The sequence below is a fragment of the Protopterus annectens genome, chromosome 7.part0 (assembly GCF_019279795.1).
Source record: "Protopterus annectens isolate FY-2018-M chromosome 7.part0, PAN1.0, whole genome shotgun sequence".
NCBI lineage: Eukaryota > Metazoa > Chordata > Ceratodontiformes > Protopteridae > Protopterus > Protopterus annectens.
In genome coordinates this window covers 496,880,682-496,896,521 of record NC_056739.1, presented here as the reverse complement: position 1 = coordinate 496,896,521, position 15,840 = coordinate 496,880,682, and the positions used below count along the sequence as shown (strand labels likewise).

General features: G+C 41.2%; 1 protein-coding gene across 1 annotated transcript in view; it reads right to left on the bottom strand.

Annotated features, from left to right (window-relative positions):
- Nucleotides 1-15,840, bottom strand: part of KIF1C (kinesin family member 1C) — a gene marked incomplete in the record, with an annotated part of 1,373,479 nt that overhangs the window by 681,475 nt on the left and 676,164 nt on the right. The window contains 1 exon segment of the mRNA XM_044077100.1: nt 3,753-3,864. Coding sequence (XP_043933035.1) covers nt 3,753-3,864 — 112 coding nt within the window.

The following is a 15,840-nucleotide window of genomic DNA, read 5'->3' as shown; positions in this document are numbered from 1 at the left end:
GGGTACATAGTTAACAGTTATATCCCAAAAAAGACTTGAAATTATCTCAAAATGTTCCACAACACTGCAACGTCAAAAATGGCTGTGTGCTGATCAACACTAATTTCAGATCTCCCATTATGAAAAATAAAACTGAGAAACAAAGGCTAGTAATTATGCCAGCTTTATTACAATTCAGTTACTGGCTATTAAATACACTGTCAGATGCAAGCAAAGAAGAAAGTTGGGGAGTCAGAAAAAAAAACAACTAGAAAAGGTGAAGAGAAAACACTGACTGGGAGAAAATCCTGCAGCTGTTCAAAAAAAAGTTCAAACTCCAGCATTAATGCAAGAGATGGTGTCCACTAATTTAGAGGAAAAAATAAATTACATGTATTCAGAACTGATTAAAAAAATGGAGTACATCAACTCAAGTAACAAAAAGCTGGAAAAAATGGAAGAAGCTTGAAGCAGTTATTATTCAAGTGAATACAACTGCAAAAATCAAAGGTAGAAATGGATAAAAAAAAAAAAAGCTGGCAGAGTATGAGACTTCTCCAGAAGTGCCATTTATTAAAAAAAAACTGCAGATGTAAATGATGGTGCACACACACAAACTGGAAGGAACAGACTGCATAGGTTCTATATATTTAGGATTACCTGATTCGAAGGTATACTTTAGAGGTACACAGTTAGGGCTCTTATACATGACACAAGCAGAACCTTGTAATACAAAATGGAAAGGGAAGATTATGAATCAAAGGCAAGTTCAAGAAATAGAAAGTGGGATTTTTTGGATGCAGATCCTTAAGGGGAACAACCATCACAAGCATTATATTCATGAAGTTGCAAAGAACAAAGCCAACACAAGAATGGAGAAAGGAAATTTTGCGAGTAGGGATAAATGCAAGTAGGGGTACAGAAAATAGGAAAGAGGGGCTGGAATTTACCAGAAAAACGGCTAAGGTACCAATATACTGAAAGCAAATAACTAGACAGGCAAAGGTAATGGTGTGGGATGAAGCCAAGATGATGTTTGGACTTCAGGCCAGAAACTGCCTTCACAACCAGGGACTGATATCAGAGCATAGGCAAAGAGAAAGGGATAGGGAACTCTAAAGGGAAACACTTGCTCTGGTAGAGTTTTTAGCTGAATCTAGAACAGAAGCTACTGTTAAAAAAATAATTAGCAGGATATATAAAACATTGCATGATAGCTATAAGAATCGGTCAAGAGGAGGTTTGAAAGGACTTGGAAGAGAGACTGGAAAAGCAACTTACAAGAGAATAGGAGGACATATGTCTGGCTCTCAAGTATGCAAAAAAGTCGAGAAGGCTTTAGTAACTTCGACTGGAAATGTCTGCAAGTATATTTTTATACTCTAAGCAGACTTCAAAAATTTTTTCCTCAGATAGTTAGCAAATAATGAAGGTGTGATGAGGAAAAAATTGTTAACTGCGAACATGTTTTGAATGTGTAATGAGCTAGCAGATTCTAAAAATTCCCTATAGAATAAGCCATCAAAAATAGGGTAAGCAAATGGTTGTAACTAAGGAAATTATTATTTTGAGCTAGTACACAGAATCTGAATTGCCTAGATACAGTTAAAACCTTATTAATTTGTTTGGCTGCCAAAAAAAGCAATTACTAGAAAATGGAAATCAAAATCTAAACAACTCTAAATACTGATTATGACAAGGGTGAAAAAAATGAAAGATCTTTAGAAACAGGAAGGAGCAAATTACATAGAAATAAATGGAAATGTGGGAAGTACAGTTGTATAAGTAAACTTACACTAACAGTAAATGTGCGAATGGTTACTGCTGTAGCCTTAGCTATACGAGTTATATCCTGCCAAAGATACAGACAGCTAAGCTTCCAAAGCTTCTGGGCACCCATAAAGTTATACAAACCATATACCTAAGACCATGGCAGCAATGATCAATATGATGATGAATACATGAGGAAAATATTCAGGATTGAAGTTTGATAATTAATACATGAGGAAAATATTCAGGAGTGAGGTTTAAAGGAAGGAAGGTAATCAGCAGTTTAGGTACTGTTGGACTGATGATAGTTAAAAGCAAAGAAAAGATACTGGATGTACAATGAATATAAATGGAGGACAAAAGTGCTGGAAGGCAAGTATTAGGCTAACTGCAAGACTACCAATTTCCCTTTCAACGGTGAGAATCAAACATTGTACACTGTTTAGGTGAGATAAACACCTTAACCATTATATCAATCCCACTCCCCAAAAAGTAGATCCTTTACTGGGGATTATAGGTGTTAATATGGTTTGCTTTATTTTCTGCTGATGCATGTTTGCCTGCCTTAAGTGATAAGCTAATAAAGGTGTATTTAAAACAAATAAATAAAAAATAAAAAGAGGAGACAGAGGAGATTATATGGTTAGAGAACAGCAATAAGGAAACACAGATTCAGGTGCAGAGAAACTGGCTTGCTGCAATCATTCTGTAGGCTCAGCCTCTACTTTGTTTTACATAATTCCTGCTCCATACCTGTCAATGGAAGTGCTGACTCAGTGATGGGGCAAGAGCAGTCAGGAGGGGATTGTCTAAGGTATCCCAGGTATGAGATCATCTGTAAATAGCACAATCCTGCTCCTGCACAGAAGAGAGAAATGTAAACCAGCATCACCATGGGGGCATTCCTCTTGCAAGAGCACACTCCGGTATGGCTATTACAAAGACTAACCACCTGGTGGCTCACTGAGCACAGTGCCTCCAGCCATGATGTACATTTCCATCAATCTTCATCCAAAAGGAATGCAGCAGTGTGTGCCCCTCTTTGCCAGACCATCCTCCTGGCTCCATCAAGCACCTGAGCTGCTAATGTAAAACTGATTACCCAGGTCATAGTCAAGCTTTATCCTTTTATGCCAAACGGAGCTGTCTTTTAGCTGTTTTAACTATGCATCAAATGGATGGATTTATTTATTTATTTTAACTGAACATTGTTTTTTACATTTAGCTCTTAGGTAACTACTGAGAAGAGCCTGCAGGATCAGTGCAGTCTCTGCAGTATGAAATGTTTACTTAAAAATAAGAAATTGTTACAAAAGGTCCCAGACTTTATAAAACAAAGCAAAGAAATGTGAAACTAAAACATTATCTATAAAAAGCACTCAACTCATGCTATATCTTTAACTTGTATAATAGGCAATATACATCCTCGTTATCTCATCCAGCTGTAACATTCCACAGTACACACACAAAGCAGTAGTATTAAGGGCAAAAACTGTTGTTACAGCATGCAGGTCTTTAACACGGTACACTGATAAATAGAAATATTTGTAAAGTTTAAATACAAAATGGCAGAGATGTTATTCCCTAACAAAACATTCCTCATGCTCTTTACAAGCATGCCAACATTAATCACAAAACAACGAGTATGGAATAAATACAGTCTTACTCTAAGACTGTATATAAACTGCAAACATGCTTGCACTGAGGTAGTGTGTAAACTAATGCACTTAATATTGCTGCATCACTGTCAAGGCTCTGATGCATTGACTTTACATAGCATAGCATAGCATTGCTCACCAAAGTTATACCACAAGCCAAGGCCAAAAAAACAATCTGCAGTGCTCCTCTAAATCACCAAACACCTTTTCTTGTAAATCTTAAGTATCTGTAGCACAATGCAGTCTAACACGTCAGCAAAATACAAGTATACAGATGAAAAGCTGTGGTGAAACAAGCATGCATGCATACAATCCCTCCCTTAAAAAAATCCACCTTTAAACTACCTTCTCAGTGTCTAGACTGGTCATTTCATCGTGACGTTTCTGGGTGAAGACGATGGTGAATACAGCATGAGAACGACTACTTGTTTCATTCATATTGGTGGCAGCCACAGTTCTAAAGGAAAACGCAAGAAGCTTAATGCAGATTCAATAGCTTTCAAACACTGGCAGCATACAGTTTAAAATAAATTAGTAATATCTCTCAGTGTGGTACATTACATAACGCTCCTCCACGACAGTCTATAAATCAATTAGTAAACCCCCCCCAAAAATTAAATTATGAGAATAAGGCCCATAATTACTAATACAGTTTCCAAAGGAATGCATCCTTAGGCTTCAAGAAAGTAATCCCTTTGTTATAATTTGCCTTTTCTTTTCCTCCCATCCTGGTTGGTAGTCTTCAGACCAACCTGCTGCTGCAATAGCTGATCCGGGTGCAAGACTCCTCCCCTCTCATTTTTTACCACTTTCCAGTAGACAAGGTAACATACCCAACCCTGATGCAATCCCCACCCCCAAAACAGATGCAAGAAGGTAAATTTTCCAGTGGCACAAAGACGAGAAGAAATGGTACAAGGCAGCATAGACTAGGTTATAAAATGCTCAATTTTTAGGTCTGGGATCCAGCAGGCAGTCAGAAAAAAAGTGTTTCCTTGATAGGGAAAAAAACTCAGAGAAGGTGGGCATTATAATTACACACATTATGGGAAAACTGTAAACAAAAACTCCCTACCATAGGAGCATAGGAGGTTACTAGGCTAATGGCCCTGGGGCTCTTACAAACCTAGCTAAGATTTTATCCCAAAAAAAAAAGAAACCCCAGTCAGCACCTGTCACCCTGTCAATGAGGGACAAAGGTGGAACCCTGGGACAAATTTGTGGTTTCTCATCTACTCATTAAGGTTGCGCTTGAAGAGGGTCAACAAAGTACTCTGACATGTATGGGAAAGTCTATCCCAGAAAAGGGGCTGCCCTTGGGAAACAAACCTGTCTCTCCAGCAGGTTTTTTTTTTATGTTGCATATTATTTAGGCCTATTGAGTGGGTAATGCATGAGGAGTCAGACTTACGGATATGGACTATCTAGTAGGGCAGGGTTCGATATTGCCTTGTAGGCGAGACACAGATCACCTCTGAGCAGTCTGTATGATACTGAGTAAAGTGACAGTGATTTGAACCTGCCCGCAAAAGACAGGTTTTGGAAGCCATGGATTCTCTTTGTGAGGTATTTCTGTGGCATTTCCAGTTGGTGCAGGTGTTTAGAGAGGTACATATCAAACGGGGCATTATACTCAAATATATGTCTAATGAGAAGGAGTACAGAGAGGTAATAACCTTTTTTCTGGATGCAATCCTTTACTTATGAGATGGACCAAGTAAAAGGCTTTTCTGACCACTGCCACCACATGATGGTCGAATGTGAGATTGTTGTCAACTTGAGTACTCAGGTCTCTCACCACAGGTTGTGTGCCTTAGGGGGTTGCCGTTGATGTGGTAATCAGTAGGGACCGTGTTTTTGCCAAATGGTATGATAATACTTTTTTTGCGTTTAACTTACATCCATGACTTTGGCGCCACGTATTTGTAGCTGTGAGACCCTCTTGCAGTATGTTAATGTCATTTGGGGAGTCAATGACAGCACCCAACGTACGGTCAGCCACAGGCCCTTGGGTCTTTGCCTAGACCTCCGAGTAGTAGATGCCAAACTGTAGGGGTCCCAGGACAGACCCCTGGGGAACACCATTAGTGACAGGCTTACTGTTGGAGGTGGTGGCATCTATTTTCACCTTGTGGGTCCTATCTGTGAGTCAGTTGGCCACCCATCTGACGAGGTAGGGATTAACACCAAGTTGTGGCTAGCTTTTCAATGATGCCCAAGTGGGGAATTGTGTCAAATGCCTTGGCCAGATCAAGGTAAGCTGTAAGTACTGACTTTCCCTCATCCACAGCCTTGGTGACAGTCTCAAAAATGTCAACCAGGTTCAACAGGCAAGATCTGCCCCTGACGAATCCGAACTGGGTGGGGTCAAGTGCTCAGAGACTGCCTATGTCTTTGTTTATGAGGTCCATAATAATACACTCCATGCCCTTGCAGATCAGACTTGTCAAGCTAATGAGGCGATAGCTTCCAGGGTCAGTAGTGGCACCACCTTTGTGCAAAGGGATGACAATGGCAGTTCTCCAATTTGCTGGAAAGAAACCTGTACTTAAGCTATGGCTGAACAGGGTGCTCAATAGTGAGGCTAGTTCTTGCTGGAGATGTTGCAGAACACAGCCTGGGATACTGTCAAGTCCCATGGAAGCTGTCTTCTTTGTCTTGGATAGGGCCCTTTAACACTTGATCTATGGAGATGTGAGGTGCGGGGCATGTACCGGGGATGTCGAATGGGCCTGGGGGGTGGGGACAAGGGGGTGAAGTTTGCACTGAATTTCTCTGCTAGCAGGTTAGCCAAGTCAACAGGATCAGTGTAAATGGTACAGTTAAGAAATATTTGGGAACAAACCTGGGCTTTGCCATGGAGTTTTCTGACGTAACTGAAAAAGGCTTTGTGGCTAGCCTTTATTTCAGAGGCTAGTTTCGATTCAAAATTGGCTTTGGAGGTTTTCACTAGTGATCTAATTTGCTTGTTCTGGCTAAGGAGTGAGTTTTCCAATTGGGAATTTGTGCCTTTTTACCCTTGGGCAACAATTTCTTCCTTTTGTTGTAAAGCCTGTTGATAGGAGGTTGTCCACCACATAGGTTTGTGTTTCCTTGAGGAGCAGGTTTTAGTTCTGTTGGGTATGGCCATGCAGTTGTACAGGTGCTTGTATACTGCACTGGCATACTATTCAGCATATTTGTCTGCATCCTCTGAGGGGGGGCGGTGATGTGAAGCTACTGATACCCTCCCTTAGAAGGTTGTAGTCAGCTTTTGAGAAGTGTTTTTAGCCTGGTTATGGCTGGTTGGGGGTTGGATGAGATAGACACTTCGAATGAGACAGACCGATGGTCTGATCTCATCAGGGAAGAACTTACTATGGGGATGGTGCAGCAGTCACCCATGTTGATGAGAACCAAGTCTAGAATGCTGTCTCCCATTGTGGGGGATAAGACAAGCTGGTCTAGTGCATTAGAAATAATGAAGTAAAGGAATCATTGGGTGAGTGCATTAGAGCAGTAATAGTTCACCCAGTTTATGGTGGGATAGTCGAAGTCATCAGGGATCAGGGTGTTAGGGGGTACCTTGATGGATTCAAGTAGGTCCAGGTAGGAGGAGTGGGTGTCCTGAGTCATGGAGCGGGATCTACAGCTGGTTATAACTTGGATGGGTGTCTTGCCAATTGTCAATTGCAACTGGAGAAGTTCTAGTGCATCATGCTGGCAAACCAGTCTGGAGGTGTGCTTGTCTTTAATGAAAAGAGAAACTCCACCACCCTTAGTCTTCCCAAACTCAATTTGGGGTATAGCCTGGTTAGGAAGGGGTGCCCTCTGCAACCATGAACCAAGTTTCCGTGACTGCATAGATGTCAGCATCTTCCAGTGCTAGGAAAGCCTCCAGTGAGTGTATTTTCAGGTTAAGGCACCTAGCGTTAAGCAGCATGATCTTCAATTTGCTCTTTGACAGATCTTTTATGTTGGAAGACTTGTCTGTGGGACATTGCCTAAAAAAGGCACAATGGGAGAGGCAAGAGCCTTGGCCAGAATCCTGAACCTCAGGGGTGACAAGTGGAGGCCATCTTTGGCAAAGCGTCGAGGCCTGTCAACCATGTCATCCCAGGCAGACAGATCCCCTTGAAATGATGCCAGAAACTAAGCCAATTGTTGGTATTGTGGTATCATTCTTGTTGAAAGTTGTATGCTGCTTAGGGCTAGGGTCATACTTGCCTGAGACGCATACTCTTGATAGCTCAATCATGTCTTTCTTCATGTAGTCCAGGGAGGTACATCTCAAGTCATTCACATCAACATGAACAATGATGGTCATACTTGTACCTGTTGTGAAGAGACTTAAGTGCGTGTGTGATGTGGTGGATTCTGGCACCTGACAGACAACTGACCATGATCTTCTCCTTGTCAAGCCTGGTGACGGGAACATTGGTGCGTTTCACCAATGACTAGTATGTTTGGTTTAATGTTCTGCTTTATGGTCTGTATGAGTTGGCAGTGTTTGTGAGACACTGGTGTGTTATTTACGGTCTGTGATGTGTTTGGTGTTGTGTGTGGAATGTCTGAGTGGGTTTTGGAGGTCTCTGCTGTTTAGGTAAGTTTTTAGTGAAGGCATCTGTATATGTGTGTGTGTCCTTGGCTACGTGATGTGGGTGGTGTGGTGTTTGTGCTAGCAATCTCCTCTTTGTCAGGGGTACTGACTGATGCACGAGAGAGCATGGAATCCAGTTTACTGATATAAATGCATTTCTAACAAGTAGAAGATTTGTGTGCTAGGAGAAGAGGGCTGTCAGAGAACATGATGAAGTTGCTACACTGTCTCAGTATGGCCATGTTGACCAGGCTGGCAGGAGAAACTGATGAGAATTGGCCAGACATAGTGTTCTGAAACTTGGATGACTTGGTAAGAGAGAGTTTTGATAAGGGTTTACTGTAAAATAGCTGGTCTGAAGCCTAAGTGCTAAAACCAAATCTAAGACGGCTAGAATAACAGACAAATTTAATCAGGCTAATAAACACAGCAGAATAAACCCACTTCAACACTTAAAGAGCAAGGAGGAAGAACACAATAAATAAATGAAAAAGTGCAAATTATTTTTTTTTTGTGTGGAGAGGGAAGGAACAGAAGATAATTCAATATTAAGAAACTTAGGGGGTTGGGGCCTTCCCAAATCCCTCAACAACTGCGATAGTCCCCAGCTACATGAATCCCAGGAGGACTCTAAGGAAGGATATCCAACAGCAGTGTCGAGCTGAAGGCTGCTCTTCCCCTTGACGTAAGAACCAATTTGTAATGAGTAATAAAGGTACGAGGATTAGCCCAAGTTGCAGCCACATAGATATCATCCATGGAAGACCTGGATAAAAATAATAAAGTTGCTATGAACCTGGTTGTATGAGCTCTTAAGTTTGGACAAAGACACAAAAAGTGTTGTACACAAAGCAAATGCAATCAAAGGAGTTAACCATTAGGCTCAAGTTATTTTGTTAACTAGCTTGCCCAGTTTTGATTCTGCAAAGGAAACCATAGATAGAAACAACTGTCAGCATCCAACAAATGTAATTTTAAGTTATGTACTCATCATAATTATGCATGTGTTGCCCATTTTCATTCTTCAACATACGGGTTTGGATCCAACTGATACTTTTTTGCAGTCTAGGCTCCGACTCTTGAGCTCCTTCCTTCACCAATAATCTTCCTGATCACTGCTTTATCTCCAATCGAGTTTGCTGCCTCTAAGCTACATTTGAAAAAACATAACCATTTCACTGACATAAAAAAATGTAATAGAAGAGAACAGCAGCTCAAACGGGAAAGAATAGTTGTGTAAAATCTTACTACAACCATAAATGTCCTTCTCTTCCATGTCGCAGTATTCTGACTGTGGGATCCTCTGCCTCAGGTGACCTGAATGTCGGCTCTAATGCAAAAGCTTAAGCCTGGTTGCTGCTAGTGCGTGGGACATCACACGCAGGGCCATAAACCAGGGGCCTGAAATACGATGTCTGCACACACACACCCCAGAAATGACTGCCCAGTCAGACAATAATTTAAGTGGTGCCAAATGATGTCCTCTAGACAGGTGAAATGCAATGAAGGGGGACAGGTGGTAGGGAAGGAATACTGTAACATGGCAGAGAAGGACATCTATGGTTATGGTAAGATTTTACACAACTACCTTCTATTTCCATGTTGCAGTATTCTGACTGTAGGAGAGTACCACATCTCAAGGAGGAGGAATGGTGGTGGAAGAAGTTGCAGTTTCCACGAATCCCTGAAGGATTGTCCTTGCAAATCCTGCCCTGGCTCTGGAGATATGGTTCAATTTGTAATGTTTGGTGAAGGTATGGACAGAGGACCATGTGGCTGCCTCAAGAATGGTAGTTGTGTCTAGGCCCTTTAGGAAGGCCCCAGAAGAAGCCATCGCTCTTGTAGAGTGTGCCTTGACCCCACAAGGTAATTGTTTCCCCGTGGTAGGAGTAGCAGAAGGTGATAGTTTTCCTTATCCAGCAGGAAATAGCTTGTTTGGACACCACTGTGCCCTGGGTTAGGAGGAGACAGAGCTGACTGGACATTTTATATTTTCGGTTTTGTCCAAATAGATGGCCCCAAGTGTGATGTCCCACAAACCAACAGCAACCAGGCTTAAAGCTTTTGTATAGGAGACAACGTTCAGGTCACCTGAGGTGGAGGATCCCACAGTAAGAATACTGCAACATTAGAATAGAAAGACATCCTTAGCTGCCTGTGGACATCAAGGGAGTGAAGTATTCTCTCACTATTATTTTTAAGTGAAGAAAAGAAGGTGGGTAAGTGAACAGACTGAGCAAAGATTCACTGACCACTTTGGGCATGAAGGAGGGACTGGTGGACAGGGTCACCCTATCTTTGTGGAAGATAGTGTAGGGTGGGGATGCTATTATGCTTGTAATTCTGAAATCCTTCTGGCTGATGCAAGGGCAACTTGTAGGGCAGGATTTCCATGTGCACATCAGAGAAACAAAGCCAGCTGGCTCAAAAGGAGGAGCATGTAGTTTAGGTCCCAAGGAGGAGGGATAGGTTTCTTTGGTGGCCTAATGTGGAGAACACCTTTTAAAAATAGTTTGACATTGAATCTGGAAAGTAGAGGTGGGTCCACAGGTAAGCGAATCTTGACTGAAGAATATGAAAGGTCTGATTTTATAAGCTCTCACACACAGACTAGGACTAGAGGAACATCCACTTGGAAGGGATCCCTATGCCTTTGGAGATACCATTTGGAGAACCTTTTACATTTGGAAGCATAGGATCTCCTGGTATTGCATTTTCTGGCCTCCTGCAGGATAGATAGCACATCCTCAGTGTAGTAATGTCTGAAGGGGATCAAAGGTTTATCACCCAGAAGGTCCAGCAGATAATCTGTAGGTGTGGGTGAATCAGACATCCCTTCTTTTGTGTCAGCAGATCCACCTTGTGAAGCAACTTATGGTGATCGCCCTTGGCAAGAGATGGAAGAAGGGGGAATCAATGCTGTCTTGGCTAACAGGGAGTCACCAGCAAGACTTGGCTTGTACCTCCTGATTTTTAGGACGACTTTCTGAATGAGCAGGAAGGGAGGAGGGTATACAGGAACAGTCCCTTCCAAGAGATGGTGAAGGCATCCACTCTCCAAGCTTGTGGGGAGGTATGCCTGGTACAGAAAAGTTGTAATTCTCTGTTCTGGGGGGAGGCAAATAGGTCTAATTTGAGGTGTGCCCCACTGGTGGGCAATGTCTAAGACATTTCTGTGCAGCATCCATTCATGATGTAGACAGAATGATCTGCTGAGGGCTTCCACCTGATGGTTGTCCGGGAATGAAATATAAACTGCCTGCAGCGATATGTTGTTCTGAGAGGCTAATTCCCATACCTATTGTTACCCCCCCCCCCGGTTTGTTGATGTACCACATCACAGTAGTGTTATCTGTGAAGATTTGTAGGGGTCAAGGTTGCATGAGAGGGAGAAAAGCCTGTAGGGATAGGTGGACTGCAGTCATCTCCCTTATGTTAATGTGCTTTTTCTGGAGGGAGGGCTACCATAGGGCCTGCACTTAGAGGCCATTCATAATTGCACCCCAGTCTAGATCGGAGGCATCTGTGTGTTAAAGGACTATATTGACATGGGGGTTTAGTTGCACCTGCTGGAGCCACCATCGCAGTTCTGTTTTCAGGCATGGTAGAAATGGCACCTGAAAGTCCAGCGGGTGGCTGTGTTGTGACCAGACATTCTTCAGATATCACTGGAACTTCCTCATGTGCAACTTGGCCAGCGGCTGCCATGAGACCTAGGAAGCACATTAAGTTCCTGGCCGACAGGTGGTTGACTTGTAGGAAGTTCTAGAAGTGGCTGATTAGGAGGAGACCTTGTCCTGAGGGAGGAAGGCCTTCATGAAGTCAGTCCTGATTCTGCAGTCTAGGAAAATTTTGACCTGAGCTGGAGAGAGTGATGATTTTGCAAGGCTGAGGGTGAATCCCAAACTCTGGAGAAGGGACATGGAAAATAGAACCTTCTCTTTGAGGGAAACTTCCCATTCTGCTAGAATTAGGAGGTCATCTAGGTAGGGGTAAATTTGAACGCCCTTTGTTCTGCAGTAGGCTATTGCTGGGGCTAGACGTTTTGTGAAGACTCTTGGAGCAGTGGATAAACCAAAGGGCAAGGCAGTGAATTGAAAGTGTGACGAGGGTCCAGCAAAGCGCAGATAATTCCTGTGGTTTAGGTGGACAGATATGTGGAGGTATGCCTCCTTCAGGTCCAAAGTGGCCATGAAAGCTTTGGGTGGCAATAATGGAAGTAGGTTTTGAAGAGAGGGTATTCTGAAGGAAGGCACCTTCAGAAAGAGGTTTAGGAAGGATAGATCTAGGATGGGCCTCCAAGAGTAATCCCTTTTTTCACACCACGAATAACCTGGAGTAAAAAGTACAGTTGTGTACACTTACCATAAATGTAGATGTTCGAGTGCATTCACTGTTGTAGTTATCACATTTGGGTTATCCCTGCCAGGGTAGGCCAGGCCCTTTGTTTGTCCTGCCATGGTTTCTACATAGGCAAAACGGTGAGAAAGCTCAAGAAAAGGATATATGAGCATTTTTATGAAATTGAAAAAAGAATGGACAACAATGCTTTTTTTAAACACTCCCTAGTTTGCACCAACATGTTAATAAGATTTTTTGTATTAGAACGAGTCCAGCAGGATCCAAGAGGTGGGGATTGGGAAACGTATTTGGAAAGCAGAGAGTTAACATGGCAACTTAAACTGGATGCCACCAGGCATCCAGGTATGAATGACACCATCAGTTTAAAGAGCCTACTTAAAATGAGGAGAAACAGATTGTAATTAAGTTTTATTTTATTTTATGTGTGTATTCATAAAATTTAAGTCATGATGCTGAGTTTTAAGGGGAAGGATAATTTAAGCATCATTGCACTATAGACAGGTTCAAGTAACATTTTGAAAGGGTATGTTTTTTAAATGTCTTTGATGCTGTTTATTGACATGCCATTTATGTATTTGGGATACACTAAGACCAATTTTTTAAAGCACTTTTTAAAGTATTTTTAAAGCATACTTGAAAGTATATTTTACCTTGTTTACATTTAACATATGCACTTAGGATACAGTATTTTTTAATGTCACACATTTCTAGGTACATTTTTTAGAAGCACTGTTGCACTTTAAGTATTTTTTGTTATGGGCAGCAATTTGGTTTTCTAACTAATTAATCAATTAGTTTAATTAATCAATTTAGCCAATTAACAGAATTATATAAACTGAATGGCTACATTGTTCATGCACCTTGAAAAAGCCTGGGATTCTCAGGCGAAAGCGCTTGGTTTTATTCTATCTGTAAATAAAAGAGGTTTCGTTCCAGTTTACAATGTTTCTGTGCTGGTTTACTACGTTTTTTATCCACTAATGATGTGCGAAGGAATATTTTTATGAACATCATCTGTTTTCACTATTTTCGGTTGGTGTTGTTGAGTAAGACTGAGCTGGTGATCTTCCTTTGAACTTCTTGGTTTTCTGTGCAGCTTTTGTTTCTTGGTTTCTATGGCGGAAGATTTGTCTTGTTTGGAACTTCTTAATACACCTAACATTCTGCGGGAGGAGCTTGATGAAGCTCCCGTTACGCGTAAGGAGTTTAACCAGGTTCTAACGCTTCTTACACAAATCAGTAACACTCTTCTATCACAAAGCAGCAGCAATGGTTCTTAGATTCCCTGTAATCAGCAGCAAGGAGCACGTAGTAAGTGGGGATTTTCATCCGCAAAGGAGCCGAATGGCGTGTGTGCACCGAGGTACATAGTAACAACGGATAATCAAAACTCTTATGCACATGAAGGGAATGTTTATGACAGACACGGACTGAGTGATGAACTCCCTGACAGGGAGTTCAACTTCAAAGCGTGGACGGAATTCCAACCAATTTTTAAGCAAGGTACTGTTGACAACAACGTCGAACAACTTGATAATGAGTTTGATATATTTAACAAAAAGTTATACGCTTATAAGAACTGCCAACTTGAAATTAATTATTTAAGAGAATGTGTCAAGGTACAAAGAGTCCCTAAAGGACTCAGGTGTTACAAATTTCCGAGTAACGCCATTGCTGGTTCTGTTCTACATTCGCAATTAATTGAATTGTTTAACCGCACAGGTCTTGAAATGTTAGAGTTTATGATACAGGATTACCAAACCAAATGCAACACTATTTTAAATGATTTGACTGTACTTAATGAAAATATTGTGAAGCACAATAATTTCCTAAGGCATAAAAAGAAGTATGATGATGTTTTTAAAGAGATTGATCAACATTGTTACAAAGTGTTGGATAGAAAAGCCAGGAAATTAGACCGTGATTTAGTAGAATACAGGGAGGGCAGGGCATATCCTTTTTTTAATAAACAGAAGCAGGTTAATATGAACTCTGAAGGTTTTGATGGCAACACTAATAAACAACATTTTCTCAGTACACCTAACATGGAACCGCTTCGCCGAAGTGAAAGGTTAGCACAAAAGGGGGGTAGTATTCCTCCGCAGGTTTTTCAATTACCCCAGGGCAGACCGATGGGGAGGAACAACAGCAACTCACACCAGCAGAACTGGGGGAGAGTACGCAATTGATAGAAATGCCTGAGGATTTTAATTTTGACATAATGAACTTTCTAAATCCAAGTACTAACCAAATAGTAGTGACATGTAATAATTTCAGTATTTACAACTTCATTAATTTGCCTGTCAGCCCTGATTTTTTTGAATTGTTCACTAAGGGTTTACACTACATACCCTCGAGGCCTTCTTATTTGCCTAAACTTCTCATTGAGTTAAAACTCTTTGTTAGGAATCTAAACCTCTCCCTATATTTCAAAGGTCAGGAAGCTCCATCTAATGATATAGGCAGACGTAGCACATTCAATCCTCCCACTTACCCTGGACTTAAAATGTTTGAAGAATTGTTAGAAAAATCCTTTAGAAGAGATCTAGGGGGATACCATCAACATTCTTTACCTAATTTTGATAAACATTTGCAAGAAACTGTTGAATTGCTGAGGAAAGAAAAAAATCAGGGTCATGAAGCCTGACAAAGGGGGAGGGGTGGTCCTAATGAATTTTTTTGATTATGAAAACGCTATGCACAATGTATTGCAGGACACAGAAACATATGAGCAGGTGTCAAGGAATGAACTGAATGTTGCATATTCTAGAATAAGATACACTTTGAGTGACCACCTTCTCCAAGGGGCTATAAATGAAAGTTTGTTTAATTATTTAAATGTTTCTAATCCAAAAATTCCTATTTTGTTTGGTATTCCCAAGGTTCATAAAGGTATTTCACCCCTCAGTTTCAGACCAATTGTGGCCGGGGCGGGGGGTATTACTGAACCTTTGGGTAGATTTGTGGAGTACAATTTGAAACATTTTATTTCTCAACTTCCACATGCTTGTAAGGACTCTTGGGAATTTCTGGCCAGTCTCCCTGTTGGTATTTGTAACCCTGACACACTCATGATCACTATAGATGTTATAGAATTATTTCCCAGCATGCCACACTCCAAGGGTATAGAATGGTTCACTGAAGTGTTGGCTAAAGAATCCGACTTAAGTAACAGCTTGGTCAACCTTTTGGCTGAATTTATGCACATTATTTTGCATAACAACTTTATATACTTCAGTGGTGAGCTCTTTAGGCAAAACAAAGGTGTAGCCATGGGCTCTTCATGTGCATCTTCGTATGCGAACATCATTCTACATAAGTGGGAACAAAAATACATCCATTCATCAAGATGGAAAGAATTCATCATATTCTATAAACGTTACCTGGATGACATTTGTATTTTATGGCAGGGAACGAAAGAGAATTTTTTAGAATTTTTTAACTACATCAGCTCTACAACAGAATTTTTATCATTTACGTATGAGCTTAGTG